The sequence below is a fragment of the Guyanagaster necrorhizus genome (genome assembly GCF_019112545.1).
Source record: "Guyanagaster necrorhizus MCA 3950 unplaced genomic scaffold BT62scaffold_14, whole genome shotgun sequence".
Classification (NCBI taxonomy): Eukaryota; Fungi; Basidiomycota; class Agaricomycetes; order Agaricales; family Physalacriaceae; genus Guyanagaster; species Guyanagaster necrorhizus.
Window position 1 is genome coordinate 1,075,046 of NW_025064893.1, and position 16,469 is coordinate 1,091,514.

Below are 16,469 nucleotides of genomic sequence, written 5' to 3' on the forward strand. Positions count from 1 at the left end.
AACAATACATGTACGTGCCTCTTGCCCATAGTTTGATCTCACCTCTGACGTGAGGCGGATTATAAATTGCCGGCCCATTTATCATGGTGTCAGTACACAGCACTGTACACGTCTTCTCAGCATCGTGGCGTTTTTATCATACAGCATTGTGCAGACCGGGACTATTTTTAAAGTTGAGGCACACACGCCTTTTCTGAAGAACTTTTTGAGGTGAACTACTTCGAAACACCAGACGCTCCATTACTGCCTTATCTATCCAAGTATAAGGTTGCATATATCGGACTGGACCTACGAAACCGACAACAGGTCTGTAAATGATCACATTTCGCTACAGGATGTGCGATATTTGCGTGACAGTGTATATCAAAACGCACCTCATGGTTGCTGTAACAAAAGCGGCGAGGTGGGCTGGCTTAGAAAGTTATCATTCTACTTTCTCACTCAGCGGCATAAGATCCAGATGATTGTCATGATGCATGATGAGGAACCTGCGCAATGAATGTGAGAACATGACAATTTATGGCTTGACAGTGATCCGGTATACTTCATCTTCTCCGTCCTCGGTATATTAATGTGGCTTGGAGTAGCGACGAAGATGACGAGACAAGTCTCTGTGGCTTCACGAAAACGGCTTCTCTATCTTACTAATTTCGTAACCGTCGAGTTTGCGGAGCTCAAGGCGGCTTCCATTTCTTAGCTGAGATAGCTCGATGAGCCTTGTTCAGTGAGCACGGCTGTCTCTCGGTACGAGCGCTCACGTGTATCTCTTTGAGAGCTGATTTTTCGCCTCATTTGTAGGCTCAAATTCGTTGGGCACCGCAGCTTTCATCAAGGCGCACCTCTACTTATGGTTGTTGAAACAAAAGCGGAGAGGTGGGCAGGTTTAGAAAGTTGATTTTTTCCCTGCGTTTGATTAACCACAACAAGTACACTATCTAAGACGCGGTGGAGGCACTGCCTTCTTCCCTCTTCTATCCGGCCCCTTCGTTCGATAATTTGGTTTTGTCGTGTGTGTCGACGTGCCGTGTGTAGTAACGGACATATGAAATATTTATTTGCCCTTTATCTGGGCTAAAGGTGTGGTATCTGCTGGTGATGGCCGTGAGTTTTGCGAGCGTGTGGTGTGGCGACTGGGGCTCCCATGAGGTCGTGGTTTCTTGAAGGTTATCTGTGCTCCGAGTTCTCCGAATCTCCCTCTTCTTCTTTCCACCACGTTCTATAGTCTACTTCGTCTTCAGGCCTAGAAATTTATCATTATACTCTCCGACCCAGCGGCGAAGACCTAGAAAATTGTCAGGGCTACAGTTGCCGCATCACATGGGCAGGAACTGAATGTAAGTGAGTGAACCATTGTCTAAAATATAACTCATCGTTGATATGATATCTCAGTCCCTTTGCCAACAAACCAGGTCCAGCAGAAGTGACAATAAACTCGTGAAGTATTGACGGTTTGGGTAATCACTAATAATGATACATGAGAAAGAACCATGCGGATTTTAAATATCCAGCCGCCTAAATGAGAAGCGGATGGTCAGAAAATACTCCAGTCTTCACAACTGGGACGAGAATTATCGATTCGATATAATTCAGGAATCAGCAGCCTCGGTGCCAAACTTGCCCGGGTCCCAGGTGTGTGACCAGGGCTCGCCAATTCCTGTCAACCGCTACGATCTTCTTCCTTTTATTTCATCTTTCTACATCTACTGGCATGTTGAAACAGTTTTACTTGCAGGCGAAATTCTACTACTAAAAAAAATACCAGTTTCTGTCAAATTTCTGTTGAACCAATATCATGGTAGCATGACGTCACCTCGTGGGGTGAGCTACCTTTCAAACTCCGCCAGTGTCCTCCTTCTTTCGATGCCACCAGCTGCGAGTGCCGACTTCTACTGGCAGCGATATGCTGGCAAAGTCTAATGGACCGGGCAAATTTTACCTGGAAATAGACCGGTCACTTGTCCGCCCTCCACATGTAATGCCTGTGCCTGCTATGATGCCATCTTCAGCGCTTAGAGGACCATAAGCTTTCCTCGTTCACCTGATCTTGTTTTTTTTCTTGCCCATCGATTTGTCGTATTATTCTGAGATTTATTTGATCGATAAGTCGTCTAGGTGTGGTTATAAAGACCACCTTAGTACGTTTGCTACAACAACCGACATGCGTGCCCTCTTCGTTTACTGTCTTGGTCTCTCTGCTTCAGTGTGGGCTCAGTCGAGCACCGTCGATGCATATGTTGCCTCAGAGTCGCCTATTGCCAAGGCGGGAGTGTTGGCCAATATTGGTCCCAGCGGTTCCAAATCTTCGGGAGCTAAAGTATACCCTACGTCTGCTGCTTGCGATGACGCGTATTGACGCGTTGTTTTTCCTCAGGCAGGTGTTGTGATTGCGAGTCCAAGCAGTACCAACCCGGACTACTTGTATACCTGGACTAGAGATTCGTCATTGGTTTTCAAAGCCCTGATTGATCAGTGAATTTCTTTCTTTGCACGCCGGCTTCTTTTCATCAACATATATTCAGATACACACAGGGACTCGACACCACTTTGCGTACCGAAATTGATAATTTTCTCTCTGCCGAGGCGACTGTTCAGCAAGTGTCCAATCCAAGTGGGACTGTCTCGACTGGCGGCCTTGGTGAACCCAAGTTCAACATCGATCTGAGCGCATTCACGGGTGCCTGGGGAAGACCACAGCGGGGTATATGCGCTCCATTTATTCTGTCAGACCTCTTTCTGATCGTCCCCATTGACAGACGGACCTGCCCTTCGCGCCACTGCCTTGATCACATACGCTAATTGGCTCATTGCTGACGGCAATACTTCCTATGTGTCCAGTACTGTCTGGCCCGTCATCGAGCTTGACTTGGGATACATCGTCACCTATTGGAACCAAACGGGGTATAGACATATATATTATCACGCTTCTACACCGCCCTTAACGATCCGTTTAGGTTTGACTTATGGGAGGAAGTCGATTCTTCATCATTCTTCACCACTGCTGTCCAACATCGCTCGCTACGTGAAGGCGCCACACTTGCTACTGCTTTAGGAGATACTACTCTTGCCACTCAATATACCACACAGGCAGACAATATTCTGTGTTTCTTACAGGTAACGGACTCGCGCCTCCACTACGAAGAAAGCTAACCTTGATGGATAGTCGTATTGGAACCCCACGAGCCTTTTTATGACAGCCAACACCGGCGGAGGTCGATCTGGAAAAGATGCTAACACTGCTTTGGCCTCCATTCACACGTTTGATGCCGCCGCTGGATGTGATGCAGTGACATTCCAACCGTGCTCTGATAAGGCATTGTCGAGTTTAAAAGTGTATGTCGACGCTTTCCGGACGATCTACACCATCAATAGTGGTATTGCTTCGAACGCGGCAGTCGCTACTGGCAGATATCCGGAAGATTCGTACATGGGAGGAAACGTCAGTTTCCATACCTGTGCGCAGATTCGAATCACTCACTGTCATCATTAGCCTTGGTATCTGACAACCGCAGCGGTAGCTGAGCAACTCTATGATGCTATCATCGTTTGGAACCAGACAGGGTCCATCGAAGTGACCTCCACATCCCTGGCTTTCTTCACTCAATTCTCCTCTTCGGTCGCAATAGGCGTGTACGATTCTTCTACTACGACGTACAGCGACTTGCTGAGCGCCGTGAAAACCTTTGCTGATGGTTTCTTGGCTATCATTGCCGAATATACACCTTCGGATGGTGGGCTGTCCGAGCAATACAGCAAAAGCGATGGGTCGCCTTTGAGTGCCGCTGACTTGACGTGGAGCTACGCGGCAACACTAACAGCATTTGGAGCGAGGGCAGGTGTGAATCCTGCCTCATGGGGCGCGAGTGGGCTAACGGTGCCTTCGTCTTGTTCAACCAGCGGTAGCACGGTGAGCATTACATTCAACGAGTATGCTATTACGGTATGGGGAGGTGAGTGATACACTTCTTATCGGCTCATCTCTAACTCGTATATCGTTTCTCAGAAAATATCTACTTGACGGGCTCCATCGATGCTCTGCAGGACTGGTCTACCAGTACCGCACTTTTGTTGAACACTGATAATTACCCTACTTGGAGTAGTGAGTTTCCTGATGTTCATTTTGTGTTTTAGTGATGTTTATGGTTCTTCTCAGTCACACTGAATCTTCCGGCTTCGACTACCTTCCAGTACAAGTTCATTCGCATCTATAACGGTGTGGTAACTTGGGAATCTGACCCAAACAGAGAATACACCACTCCGGCTTCGGGATCTGATACCATTAATGACTCATGGCGTTGAAGTTTCTATGTACTGATTTAATATGTACTGCTTGCGTCCCATATGTAACAAATGAAAGAAAATATAACATGTGAAATATTTGTCATTGTGCCGAAGGGGCTGCAGCCAAATAGATAACCTCAGAGCGAATACTCTTCCTAACCACCATCACACATCACTACAACCATGCGTTTGTCCATTCTCTCCCTCTTTGCTCTACCCTTCATGTCCGCCCTTGGGGAGCAAGTTCCCATGAACTCGGACTACAAGCCCTTTACGACGACCAAGCCACTCCTCAGCGACCTCCTGACAATTGAATCTACTGTGTCGATATTCTACTCTTACGCTCGTGAACTGGAACTGAGTAAGATGCTCGATGCTGAGGATTCCCGATTGACGGTGCTGGTACCGACGAATAAGGCGGTGATGGCTCTAGCGAAGAAACCGTGCGTACCAGGCTACCTTAATTGCGGTCAAAGCCGATGTTGTCAGCAGACACCAAGGACCGGTGCCCATTGATGATGGCATTGTGATCACGGACGAACAATTTGACAAGGAGTCGAAGTCGAACGTCAAGAGATGGGTATCTGCACATATCATACCGGTATACATGACCGTTCTTTTGTGACTTGGGTTGTTATTGAAGACCTTGTCAGAAATACCCGCTGGACCTGCATACGTCGGCGACTTATAAGACTTTGCTCGACGGGAAGTCGGTGGAATTCGAGGTCAAGGGTGACGGCCAGATAGTCATCAACGGTGACATCCATGTCAAGGATATCAAAGAGGTGCGTCTTGTCGATCCTGGCTTTATCTGATATTCATTCTTTCTTAGGCTGGGAATGGCGTTATATATCTTATCGACGGCACTATTTCGGTCGATTAGCTCTCTTCTGCCTATGCACAACATTACTGTATAATCATGTGTATATCTTTAGACCTCAGCCTGCTATATCCAACTATGTCCGGCCCTGCACTGGCTTTCTTTCGGTGCAGGTGCTCTATCAGCGATTACTTGGCAACCAGTGTTGGAGGTGATGTACGCTACATATTCTCTGCAACTTGAGTCGTGCTCCACGAGTGGACTTGCTCAATCTCCAGCGTCTCTCGATACAGAAGCCTCTAGCACTTCGAATCTCTTTCTCCTAAATGTGGGACATCGTCTAAACACATGACCATAATGTACCTTCTTCTACACATGCGGCTACTATTAGATACAACAACATTACTGACTGTGAAATTACCATTATACTTTCGAAACTCCACATCGTCGCAAGTCATAAGTGAATTGTCCAAACTTCCGAGTCACGAATATGTTCGATCATGAGTATCAATCCAACTATCTGTCACCAAGCGTATAGGAATAGAGTTGATTGTAGGAAGGAAAGGCGAGTTCGTAGGCGGAGTCAGCGACAAGACAATGAAATCCTAAACAAGATGTAAAGATCCCATCAATAGAAAAAAAAAAGACCATCAGGTAAACCCACTTTCACTGCGGCGCCCGCGGTAGAGAACCCACCGACATTGACGCTTGGTAAACACTGCACTTCACCCTCCCAATCTAGACTCTCCACTTGGGAGTTGCCAGCCTGTGGCTGTGAAGCCGGTGGCACTGGGCGTATCTTTCCTTCCCCGATGGTCGCATTCCTCCAAGCTCGCGTACCTCGGATCGTAACAGCGATTTGACGGAGGATGGTGACAGTTACAGATGATTGTTGATGTGAGGAAGACAAGGATGGGACATGGGGGAAGAGTTGGCGCAGGGAAGATAGAGGGCCGCTGAGTTGGACATGGAAGGGAATGATGTCGGAGAAGGAGAAAATCTGCACAGACGGTATAAATAACTGTGGTGAGAAGGTTAGTCAACGGTACTAGTACATGTTACGACATGAACTTACGTTAGATTCTATTGGTGCCATGGCCACTCGGCTTTTAGTTTTCATCGTTGTGAGTGACTGCATCCACTCTTCAGGAGAAGACTTCACGCTGTGGAAGAGAGGTATCGATAGAGTTGGACGATTTGGCCGTGTTCGTGGGGCATAGGTTATCGGAATGCGGAGACTGGATTGATTGGGTTAGAGGGCTTGACATGCAGTCCAGGCAATGGCGACGTACGTTTTTGTCTTGGCGAAAAAGCCAAATTTAGGATGGCGGATAGAAGTGACTCGGACGACTAGCGTATACACAGAAATAACATGTAGCCCTGGTGTGCCAGGAAAAGAAGCCTTGTAAGTCGGCGGCAGAGGATATGATTTGTCGCTATCCTTGAACATTGATGGGAGGGTCCGAGAAAAGGATAGTGAGCTGGGACATGGCTCGTTCTTCGTTCGGTCGTATGTCCACAGGGTCTGCGTGTCGTCAACAGTCACAAGTGACCTTGCGCCACATTCCGAAGACATCATGTCTAGCCGACCTTCAATCTGCAATGGAAGATAAGTCAAAGGGTTCAAATATAAAAACGCGGGCACGCGTACTTTGATATCTACACTCAGAATCATGTCGACCTTCTCGAGGAGCAAGGCGCCATGTATAGCGGCTTCGCGACCGTAAGCCGGGGAGGGGTTGTCATCCTGTTGTTCCGTCAGAACGACAGTTAAGCTGCCTCGTTTTTTAATGAAAGTCCCATTCGGGATACGGGGTCCCGAGCGAGGTGTATGTTCAACCCGTCGCTCGCCTGGTATAGGCTCGCAGGAATAATGCGGCGGCGGGGCAGTTTTGGAGTAGGGCGGGAGAGAGATTGTTGAGGGACCTGGTAGGCTATAGATATCTGTCGACATGTGGGAAGGATGAGAAGGGGGAGGAAGTAAAGCAGTTACCGTGACCCGACACAGACCCTCTTTATATTTGAAAGACGGCTCCATTATATGTCAGCAACAACCTTTCAAAGACTCTGGAGGACCGCAAAAGTTAGATGTGACTCACGAACTGCATTGCAAATGCCGGGCAGATCACCAGGAAGTTAGTCAGCAAATGACAGAATGACTCGATGAGGGCTGCGCTGCTTCGATCAGGGTAGCATTTGACGGAATCAAACCGTATCAAGGAGATCCTTGTTTAACGGGGCACTTTGTATTGTTTCGCCGATTGATACACATAAATGCTGTGAATAGATTTCCCAAGATACAAGCACGAAAGATGGTCAATATCCTTCTAACAAGTTACAGCTCTGTCTGTGCAAAACATGAGTGTCATCTGTTGTTCCGGGGTAAGGTACGCCTTCATCAATTGTGGCAATAATGAAGGGCAACCTGGTTAGTATCGGGTCCGAAACATGCGATAGAAATAGAGCGTACCTTCAACGTGCACTCACAGGTCGTTCCAACCTGGCCAGCGTTTCTTCCAGCTTTCTCGCTCTCTCCGCATCCTGAATTGCTTCCCACTGCTCATCTTGGCTAGTATAGCTCAAAGGCCTGCTACTCGGGCGAACGTGAGAATGGACAGACATCGGCCTTTGTGCCCTCAAGCTCTCTCTAAGGAACCCTCTCAGCAAAAGCGTGCTTCCGCGCGTGTTTCCATATGCTGGGGGAGGAGGTGCCGCTATTATATGATCCTCGACGTCGCCCGTACCGACCCCACTCTGAGCGAGGGCAGCAGCGTATGTTGGTAGTGGTGGCCGATGCCAAGGCGCATATGACATGGTCGTATTAACGGATGCCTGTCTGTGATAGGTAGGAAGAATCTCATCTGAGCGCAGGAATGCGTATCTCTCGGCGCGCAGGCGGTATATCCGACGCTCGAGGAATAGGAGCTGGCCCAGGATGCCTACTGCGAATATGACATGAACGAAAATGACAGAGCTGCTGGCCATCGGACCTCCCGCTGCCGCTCGCGACAGGTATTGTGCCGCAGCGATCCATGCTGATATGGTTCCAACCAGGAGGAATAACTGCACCAAGAATGCCAATAGGGTGGCCAGCTGCACTCCGCCGAGCGTCGTATTGCTTTTCCAAAAGGACATAAAAGGTTTGCTGGACCAGGAAGGATCGTAGGAAGGATTGCCGGATGAAGGTGAGGAAGGGGTTGGATTTGCGCCTATGTCAGGAGCAGCATCTCTATCAGCGGGATGTCGTATTGGAAGAGTCGGAATGGGTGTTGTCGCTCGCGTCTGCTCACTCTGCCCATGGAGTTCCTCTGAAAACCCAATTTCTCCTCGCTTCACAGGTAAGGGTCCTGCCTCTGGCTGTTGTTCAAGGGTAGAAATGCTGGACGACGTCGACGCCATCTTCGGCCGTGGCTTTTGTGAAGAAATGAAAAGATGAAGAAAGTCCTGCACCTGGCAAGACTTGGGGGCAGTAGTGAAGTAAAGAGTTAAAGAATGACAGCGATAATGAATGAAGAAATGGAAGAAAGAAGGAAGAATTCATCCCCGCAGCTGATGGCCAAGGTCGTCATGTCAATGTGAGAACTTCTTGCCTTTGCGAGGTTTTATGTAAATGCCTGTAAACGGGCGGAAATACAGTAACTGCTAAAAATCGGTATCATCCTTGGGCTCTTCCCTAGGTATGACTGACCCAAGATCCACTACTGTATAGAAGGTGAATGTTTTTGTTTCGGCCTGAGGCTGTTTGGACCCTTTAGACGGAGAGACGTCAAGTCCATCGTTTCCTTCCGACGGCGTTGGATCGTCCGAGCGGTACGTGTACGTGACGAGCATGTTAAACTGGAAAGTCATAAACAGAAAAGGGTCCTAGACAGTTCTTTGACTGACCTTGACATTGCCTCGTGCTTCTTTTCCGAGGACCACCTCGCCACCAACAACAGTGACATTTGCCCGCTTCTCTATAACGCCAATGGTCTTCGCCTTCCCTCTGCCTTCCTTCTCCCTCGCTGGACGAAGCCCTATTTCATCGTCGTCCAGCCCAAACATGTCCATATCCTCGTCATCGTCCTCGTACTCCCAAGCTTCTGCAAACGCAGCAATAGGAAACACCGATGTCGGTAACGAAATAGAAAATGGCGGTCGACGAGCCTTCTCTCCATCACCCGCTGCAACGTGCACCCTTTGAACCGAAAGTCGGACTTGGATAGGATCATAGAGCGGGTTCGCTAATGCCAGATGGAAGGGGTAAGTCTTTCCTGCATGCATGGCAGCCGCGGCGCCGTCATCCTCTATTGCAGCAGGTGTTGTAGATCTGTTCATCATTCGCCGCGCTACGTCCTGAGGCGTTTTCTGTTGATGCGGAAGGGCTACCGTGATAGCGGGCAGGTAACTAGAAGCTACAAGCTTGATCTTGTACCGCACAGACTGCGCCTTCTGTTCAGGCTTGATGAGGATATGTGTGCACACAGGGCATCGTTTAGAGCGCTTAGAATGTAACGGTATTCGCAGAGGCCTCAAATCCCTATAGTTACGAGTTAGAATGCGTGTACACAGGCCGCGATACGCACTTACGATGACTGCAAAGACGTCGTCCAACTATACGTCCACCGCTGCTCCACACTAGCCACTTCGGATATGTTCTCCAGATGTTTCATAAAGTCTACATCGACCTCGCCACCGCCAGAGCCATAATGGCTCGCACTCTCAATATCCATCCTGCTCTTATACTCGGGCATCTCGTCCTTATTTGACGTCTTATCCTTTGAAGCCCCCCTCCCTGAACGCATATGAGGGGTGTACTTGGATACCCCAGGAATGTCACGCGCAAGCGCGGCTGAAGCAGCGGCTGTTATTGAGTTAGAGTGAAGATGATGTGAGTGCGCGGCGCTACTTGGGACAGCAGAAGAATTAACACCAGAAAGAGAAGATGCGCGTATGACTGGTTCAAAATGCTCTTTCAGCTTGTCGAATTCTAAGGATTCGGGTGTTGAATCTTCAAATTTTTGTAACTGGGCTGAGAGTGATAGTTAGCGTGAGGGATGGAAGAATACAAGATGACGTACCAGCGAGACCCGTTGGCTTCTCGAACGTTATTCCCACTTCTGCAGAGTCCCACCTACAGTGATTGCAGAACAAAAAGAACGGCGGTTCACCGACAGTGCTCATTGTTATTGAGAGTCTCCCATCACCTGGATCCGGAGGATCTGATGATACAACAGAAAGCGTGTTGCGGCAATTTGGGCACATGAAGCAATTCCTAGCGCATCTGAATAGGTCTTTGTTATAATTTCACTTTCGGCAATCGAGCTTGGACACGCACCTATTCTTCTCCGCACGAACACTAGCACTTGGGACTTCAAAGAGACAATTGGGGCAGAAGTATCCGCTGACTTCGACGGAAACACAACGATTGCAACGGACAGCGTCGCATTCTTCACAAAAGAACAAAGAATGGAGTGAGTGGAAGCTGTGCGACGATGAGGCGAGATGAGGTGGTGGCGGCGGTCCTGATGGACTTGATAGGCAATGACAGTGGTATAGAACGCTGGGAGCCATGAGGGGAGGTCGTCTTCAAAGTGGCTGTGCAAATAGTGATGTCACGATCACGTGGTTAAAGCAGGGTCGATCATTGACTTTCGTTGACTTTCAAGTTAACAAGCAATCAGATTGACAGTCACTGACGTTCTCGACTGCTCAGAAAATAAGACTTCTACCAGCGAGTATCCTCCAAGCTCTTATCCGACCTTTTGATTTGTTGTGTCTTGTAATCTTCATAATACTTAGATCTCTACCGCTTCCGAGTCTGGTGCACGCCTCGAACTTGTACAAAAATTTCTTTCTGTTCCTCTCGTACAGAAAAGAAAAGCCACAATGATTGTTGATACACTTCGTAGAGCGTTTACCGGTGATTCGTGAACAGTGACCTTTGGACTTGCTGAGAGTACTTATTTAAAAAGCCAGCAGTCTTGGCATGGCCTAGCTGGACAATTCTGTTCTTTTACAGCCGCTGAATGATCTCTACTTACGCATTGCCCTGGTTTATTCAGTTTCCTCATACTCAGCCGCACAGGCTGTGCTCGGCGTCCCCAAGATATAGATGCAGTTTCTTCAATGACGAGGAAAACTATAGATTCTGAGGAAAAATCAGACACAATTCCATTGTATATAATGTGGTGCTTGCTAGTCAGTCTACAGTCTTTTGGAATGAAAGGTTTTCTTACTGAGAAATAGGAGGGGCGCGGCCATGCGACGTCGATCAAACCTGTGCGAATTTGCCAGTCCTTCTGCTACGACCATCACACCTTTTTTATCCTCCCTTCCATCCCTTCCAATCCACTGAGCTCACTATCCTTTACATGCAATCCCTAATACCACTATCTTTAATCCTCACCATCTTCGATGTCGTGGCATATGCGGTGAAACTACCACTACATGTACGGACAACGAGGCAACCAAGATCTGTCGGCCGTCGAGCGAATACAACGATACCCGTGTCGAATTACGGAAATGCAGAATATTATTCTAATATAACGATTGCCGGTCAAGAAGTTTCTGTATTACTGGACACTGGAAGGTGATATCAATGTAGGTTACCTCGGCCCTTGTTAACCTTTGCCTAGTTCCGACCTTTGGGTTAATTTTCCCGATACAACACCTACAACGACAGACACGGGAAAGTCTTTGACGCTTTCGTATGCTATAGGATCAGCTTCAGGTGCGTATTTGCGGGTTGAGTTAGATCGTACTAGACTAACAGCATCTAGGCGATATCCATACTGCATCTGTAGAATTTTATGGCTATTCTATCACTTCTCAGGCATTCCGTGTGTCCGAATTTTCTTCATTGCGACTTGAACGCTCACATCTGACTAGTGCTTGTCACCGACACAAGCTCATTCTCCACCGACATCCACAGCCAAGGGTACGATGGTCTCATGGGCCTCGGTCCCAACGAAGGCAGCCGAGTTCTTGATAAACTCAACAGTGATTCCGGCGACTCAGTATTGACCAACATCTTCTCTCAAGTGTCTAATTCCTCCAAATTCATTTCCTTCCTCCTTGATCGTAGTGGCGATCCCGGGAGCAGCATCACTGGCCAATTGACAATATCTGAGTATGTCGAAGGCTACGAAAACATTACCAGTATGCCGGAGATTGATGTCGAGGATGTTCACAAGCTCCTTGAGTCTGGTTCGGCACCTTGTGCTCCCAATTTGGGTGTTTACTGACTGTTTCGCAGAACAACATTGGCAAGCGTTAACGGACAAGAACAACGGCGTCATCGGTCCTGATGGCGAAGTCATACAAACCGATTCTATTGTACCAAAAGCCCCCGATGGCCAGCTAGTAGCCGTCTTCGATTCCGGCTTTACGTTCACACAAGTGCCCCGCGCCATGTCTGATGCTATCTATGGTAGAGTTCAGGGTGCCTCATATGATTCTGACAATGAGTGGTGGACAATACCTTGCGGCCAACTGTTAAATGTTTCGTTCAACTTCGGAGGCCAAAACTACCCTGTTCACCCACTAGATACAGTCGATGACAACTTTGACATCAAGAATGCCAACGGCAGCAGGGTCTGCATTGGTGCTTTCCAACCCATCACCACCGCCTTTAGTATTCTCGGAAACTATGATATGATCATGGGTATGAACTTTCGTGAGTGGCCAATACTATCAAATCATGCATGAATATCAGTTCTAATGTCACCACAGTGAGGTATGTTACATATGCTGCTCATGGCTGCAAGGAGCTGATGGTTATTCAAGAAATACATACACGCTTATGAATTATGGAAACTGGGTCGATGACAACGCAAATGATCCGTATCTTCAACTTCTCTCCATCACAAATGTAGAGGATGCTCATACAGACTTTGTCAATGTCCGGTTAGGAGGTAGCGACACCACAAGCGATACCAAATGGGACCTGGTCTCCACCGCTGACATGCAGCATTCGCCTGTCTCAGCCGAGGAGAAGAAGAAGTTATATGAGGAGATGATCCTCAGTCGGTGGCCATATATCCTGGCCGGTTGCCTTGCCTTCATCCTTATTATCATCGGTTTGATCATCTGGAGATGCTGTTGTCGTCGCAAGGGTGTCAAAACAGCCAACACGGCTAAGAAAGGGCTCTGGTTCAGGAAGAACAAGGCGGCATCGACGTCCTATCTTCCATTGCAGGACCAAGGGATGAGGGATTCGAGTACTGTCGATGTCTCCGTTCCGTATGACCCACACACTGGACACTTCGGGAACGCAGGGTACAAGGCATTGTGAACTTGTGGACCACTGTATTATGTATGATCGCATTTCTTCAAAAAGATGTTCTCCTATACCCTCGAAATTGCGCCTCTTTATCCCAGATTTCTTTTCCGAATCTCACCACTTCATCGCTTAGCACTGACCTCCCAAGACATCGCAGTTGAGACCACAACTGCAGCTCTGAGCTTTGTTGGTACTGCCACCCATATCCACGTGGGATAGTGCAGAAATAACTCAACGTCGAATTTTCTATCGTAGGCGTCGTCATTCAAAAGTAAGTACTCCTGTGACGGTTCGACTCAACCAAAGTGAGTAGCAAAAATGTTTTGCATCTTTGGAAAACGGGACATGGGGGCTAACAATGAAAACAATGGAGTATACAGGCCTATATACTACGAATCTGCTCAGAAATGAACGAACGCGTAAGTAAATCCGTACGAGAGCTCAAACAGTGACAGACTGTCAGTTCCATGTAAAGCTCGACATCTCAGAGCTCTTGCGCGTACAGGGGGCACTGACAAAGATCGGACCAGAAAGCCCATGTCTTGGCTCCGTCAGGCTATGCCGGGTTTCATACTGCGGCATGTCTCGTCCCACTGCCATTCATTTTCCTTTAGTTCGAAATAATACTCGGGGGGAACACCAGTTGACTATTCTCACATCTCTACCACCATGGTGACTACGGCATTTTTGGCCTTGCTATACCTTGTCGATCAATCCTCTGGAATGCGACTAAAGATTCAAGGCCAACGTAATGTTCAAACTCGACATGAACTCCTACCACGGGGAAATATCAATGGGACCACTGCCTTAAGCAATAATGCAGATATTAGCTATTATGCGAATTTGATGCTTGGTGGGGAGGTCTTTACAGTGCTTATCGATACTGGCAGGTAGGTTTCTACTCCTTTCGGTCATTTTCTTCGTACTTATGGTTGTCTTAGCTCGGACTTGTGGGCCGCAGGCAGCGTTACGGATAGTATTGACACTGGAGCGACTTCTGGGGTCAGATACGCAGTAGGTGCGGTGAAAGGTCAGTCTCACCTGTTCAGCATTCTAGTCTTCGTTCTCACTACTATAGGTCCTATAAAAACTTCAACTCTTCAATTCGCCGGATACACTGTGCAGGATCAAGCGTTCTGTACGTTGTATTTCTGCAATTCTTCGTCACTACATCTTACCCAGAAATATAGTGGAAGTCACACCAGATAGCGACCGCAAGAAAGGATCAGGACTGATAGGTCTTGGCCCTACGTCCGGGTCCAACATCTACGCTACACTGAATACCTCCGTTGGATATGCGGTGCTGGACCGTATATTTCTACAAAACACCTCAACTCCCAACTATATGACGATCCTTCTGGGACGCGCCGAAGGTTCGTCATTGACTATTCCATTCAGTGATCCGCAGCTCATGTTCGTGTAGATCCAACCGATGTCTTTCCCGGTGACATATCAATCGGAGAGCTTTTAGATAGCTATAGTAATGTCGAGAGCGAACCGAAGCTAAAGGTTACCATGGTCCCTGTCCGCGACTCCAGAAATCAGCATTTCCAGGTCTTATTAGACCAGGACGGCGTATTAGGGCCAGACGGGCTGCCAATATCTATCATCACTGAGGTGCAACAGACATCGAATTCAAAGCAGGCTACCGTCGTTGTAGACTCTGGTTTTTCTCTGAGCCAGGTACCCAAGTACGTGAATATGGTCAGCCTGAGGGGAATGCCCAATGAGTTTACCGCTTGGATTAGATCTATTGCAGATGCGATATACAGTCGCTTCTCTGGCGCAGAGTACCATAATATAACAGGCCTTGGCGAAGCATGGATTGTACCTTGCAATGAAGAAGTTAACATTACATTCAAGTTTAGTGGTAATAGCTATCATATACATCCCCTTGACGCTACAATGTAGGGCCTCTTGTTCTCTCCGTCACTGTATGTCTAACAAGGTTTCTAGGGATCCATCTCCATTGGGATTGACCGGTGTGGTGAACTCGGAAGGTCAATCGTCATGCATAGGCTCGGTGCGTACACGTAGCTCCCAAGCACTTTCTCGTCCTTGACGTCACATACCACAGTTTCAACCTATCAGTTTTTCAACTTCGGGTCAACAAACGTTCGATATGATTCTTGGAATGTCGTTCCGTGAGTAATACGCTAATTATGTTCATGATACACACTGACTTCAGTATCTCAGTCCGCAATGTTTACGCCATCTTCAACTACGGTGACTTCATAGCGGGTGGTAATGACACCAGCAATCGCGGAAATCCTTACCTTCAATTCTTGTCCACGACCGATCCATCTGAAGGTATATTTAGCAATTTTCTCTTTACCGATAAATTCTAATGGATCACAGCACATTCCGACTTCGTCGCTGTTCGCTTGAATGGAAATGACACTACGGGCGGTCAGACCTTCAATGGTACAAGTTCCAATATCATCGACGACAGCTCCCATGAATATGCAGCTTAATACGGCAAACCCTCCACGATATAGTTTGCCGCTACAGTCCAACTACGCTTCGTCAGAACCATATCACCACCATGAACCTCAGAGACCTGCCCAGGCCCAGGTGTATGATCCACAGCGTGGGCCATATAGTCCACGTATGCAGCCAGTGCAACACGGTTAAAATCCATGGGGTCGGTAAGCTTAATGAGAGTGGTTTCGTACTGCTCTAAGGCCTCGTAATGAGGCCTGTTAATGACTTCCTTCTATCTTTTGCATATAGACTGTTTACTTATTTTACATGTATTTATGGGATTGCGCATACGTAGTAGAGTTTGGTTCATAACGGCGACACGTACACCCTTGAGTAGAACAAAGATATATTATTTAATAGAAGACGTGATTTACATCATTACAATTGCAACACACCAGTACTTCACCTTCCTTAACGTGTCGTGTTCATTTCCAGCATCGCATATGAAGTAATAAAAAATCTTATGTCGAGGACAGACTTTCTACATCCATTGGACGACTTACCTTCATATGGATCGTTGAGTCTGGACTCGACAGACTTCATCAACAGCGTTGGCGCAAGGTGCGGCAATCTCCGGACTGCTGCAATCTTCTATTTTGGGTTTCCCCTTTCCATCTACCACAA

At 47.7% G+C, this 16,469-nt stretch overlaps 9 protein-coding genes across 9 annotated transcripts; 6 read left to right on the forward strand and 3 right to left on the reverse strand.

The window, feature by feature from the left end:
• Positions 1-115: 115 nt before the first annotated feature.
• Positions 116-1,424, forward strand: BT62DRAFT_994669 (uncharacterized protein; the record flags this gene model as incomplete). The annotated part of the gene is made up of 7 exons (XM_043190477.1): positions 116-306; positions 358-403; positions 532-563; positions 799-873; positions 1,078-1,101; positions 1,239-1,334; positions 1,390-1,424. The coding sequence occupies exons 2-7, from the start codon at positions 378-380 to the stop codon at positions 1,422-1,424; spliced, it is 288 nt and encodes a 95-aa protein (XP_043039213.1). The 5' UTR covers positions 116-306; positions 358-377.
• A 420-nt stretch (positions 1,425-1,844) lies between these two features.
• On the forward strand, positions 1,845-4,296 carry BT62DRAFT_950533 (glucoamylase; the record flags this gene model as incomplete). The annotated part of the gene is made up of 9 exons (XM_043188146.1): positions 1,845-2,314; positions 2,372-2,469; positions 2,520-2,698; positions 2,754-2,898; positions 2,952-3,111; positions 3,161-3,436; positions 3,488-3,947; positions 4,001-4,096; positions 4,151-4,296. The coding sequence occupies exons 1-9, from the start codon at positions 2,159-2,161 to the stop codon at positions 4,294-4,296; spliced, it is 1,716 nt and encodes a 571-aa protein (XP_043039214.1). The 5' UTR covers positions 1,845-2,158.
• A 231-nt stretch (positions 4,297-4,527) lies between these two features.
• BT62DRAFT_969437 (uncharacterized protein) lies at positions 4,528-5,525 on the forward strand (the record flags this gene model as incomplete). Its single annotated transcript, XM_043188944.1, has 4 exons — positions 4,528-4,721; positions 4,771-4,879; positions 4,932-5,063; positions 5,111-5,525. 4 exons carry the CDS (start codon positions 4,528-4,530, stop codon positions 5,159-5,161), a joined length of 486 nt encoding a protein of 161 aa, XP_043039215.1. The 3' UTR covers positions 5,162-5,525.
• A 55-nt stretch (positions 5,526-5,580) lies between these two features.
• BT62DRAFT_969440 (uncharacterized protein) lies at positions 5,581-7,106 on the reverse strand (the record flags this gene model as incomplete). The annotated part of the gene is made up of 5 exons (XM_043188945.1): positions 6,750-7,106; positions 6,391-6,695; positions 6,174-6,336; positions 5,763-6,119; positions 5,581-5,703 (listed from the first exon to the last, which is right to left on the reverse strand). Exons 1-5 carry the CDS (start codon positions 7,050-7,052, stop codon positions 5,581-5,583), a joined length of 1,251 nt encoding a protein of 416 aa, XP_043039216.1. The 5' UTR covers positions 7,053-7,106.
• A 44-nt stretch (positions 7,107-7,150) lies between these two features.
• On the reverse strand, positions 7,151-8,729 carry BT62DRAFT_175163 (uncharacterized protein). Its single transcript, XM_043179928.1, has 3 exons — positions 7,719-8,729; positions 7,569-7,667; positions 7,151-7,467 (listed from the first exon to the last, which is right to left on the reverse strand). The coding sequence occupies exons 1-2, from the start codon at positions 8,495-8,497 to the stop codon at positions 7,571-7,573; spliced, it is 876 nt and encodes a 291-aa protein (XP_043039217.1). The 5' UTR covers positions 8,498-8,729; the 3' UTR covers positions 7,151-7,467; positions 7,569-7,570.
• An 11-nt stretch (positions 8,730-8,740) lies between these two features.
• On the reverse strand, positions 8,741-10,651 carry BT62DRAFT_896625 (uncharacterized protein; the record flags this gene model as incomplete). The annotated part of the gene is made up of 5 exons (XM_043183268.1): positions 8,741-8,935; positions 8,984-9,617; positions 9,668-10,109; positions 10,159-10,361; positions 10,416-10,651. The coding sequence occupies 5 exons, from the start codon at positions 10,649-10,651 to the stop codon at positions 8,741-8,743; spliced, it is 1,710 nt and encodes a 569-aa protein (XP_043039218.1).
• An 800-nt stretch (positions 10,652-11,451) lies between these two features.
• Positions 11,452-13,373, forward strand: BT62DRAFT_994674 (aspartic peptidase A1; the record flags this gene model as incomplete). Its single annotated transcript, XM_043190478.1, has 7 exons — positions 11,452-11,669; positions 11,716-11,810; positions 11,860-11,919; positions 11,969-12,286; positions 12,336-12,755; positions 12,812-12,815; positions 12,866-13,373. The coding sequence occupies 7 exons, from the start codon at positions 11,452-11,454 to the stop codon at positions 13,371-13,373; spliced, it is 1,623 nt and encodes a 540-aa protein (XP_043039219.1).
• A 455-nt stretch (positions 13,374-13,828) lies between these two features.
• On the forward strand, positions 13,829-15,951 carry BT62DRAFT_175267 (acid protease). Its single transcript, XM_043179931.1, has 9 exons — positions 13,829-14,251; positions 14,303-14,391; positions 14,440-14,499; positions 14,552-14,734; positions 14,785-15,268; positions 15,318-15,384; positions 15,439-15,505; positions 15,558-15,671; positions 15,720-15,951. Exons 1-9 carry the CDS (start codon positions 14,031-14,033, stop codon positions 15,833-15,835), a joined length of 1,401 nt encoding a protein of 466 aa, XP_043039220.1. The 5' UTR covers positions 13,829-14,030; the 3' UTR covers positions 15,836-15,951.
• Positions 15,952-16,358, forward strand: BT62DRAFT_175184 (uncharacterized protein). The gene has a single exon (XM_043179929.1). It carries the CDS (start codon positions 16,067-16,069, stop codon positions 16,295-16,297), a length of 231 nt encoding a protein of 76 aa, XP_043039221.1. The 5' UTR covers positions 15,952-16,066; the 3' UTR covers positions 16,298-16,358.
• The last annotated feature ends 111 nt before the right edge of the window (positions 16,359-16,469 follow it).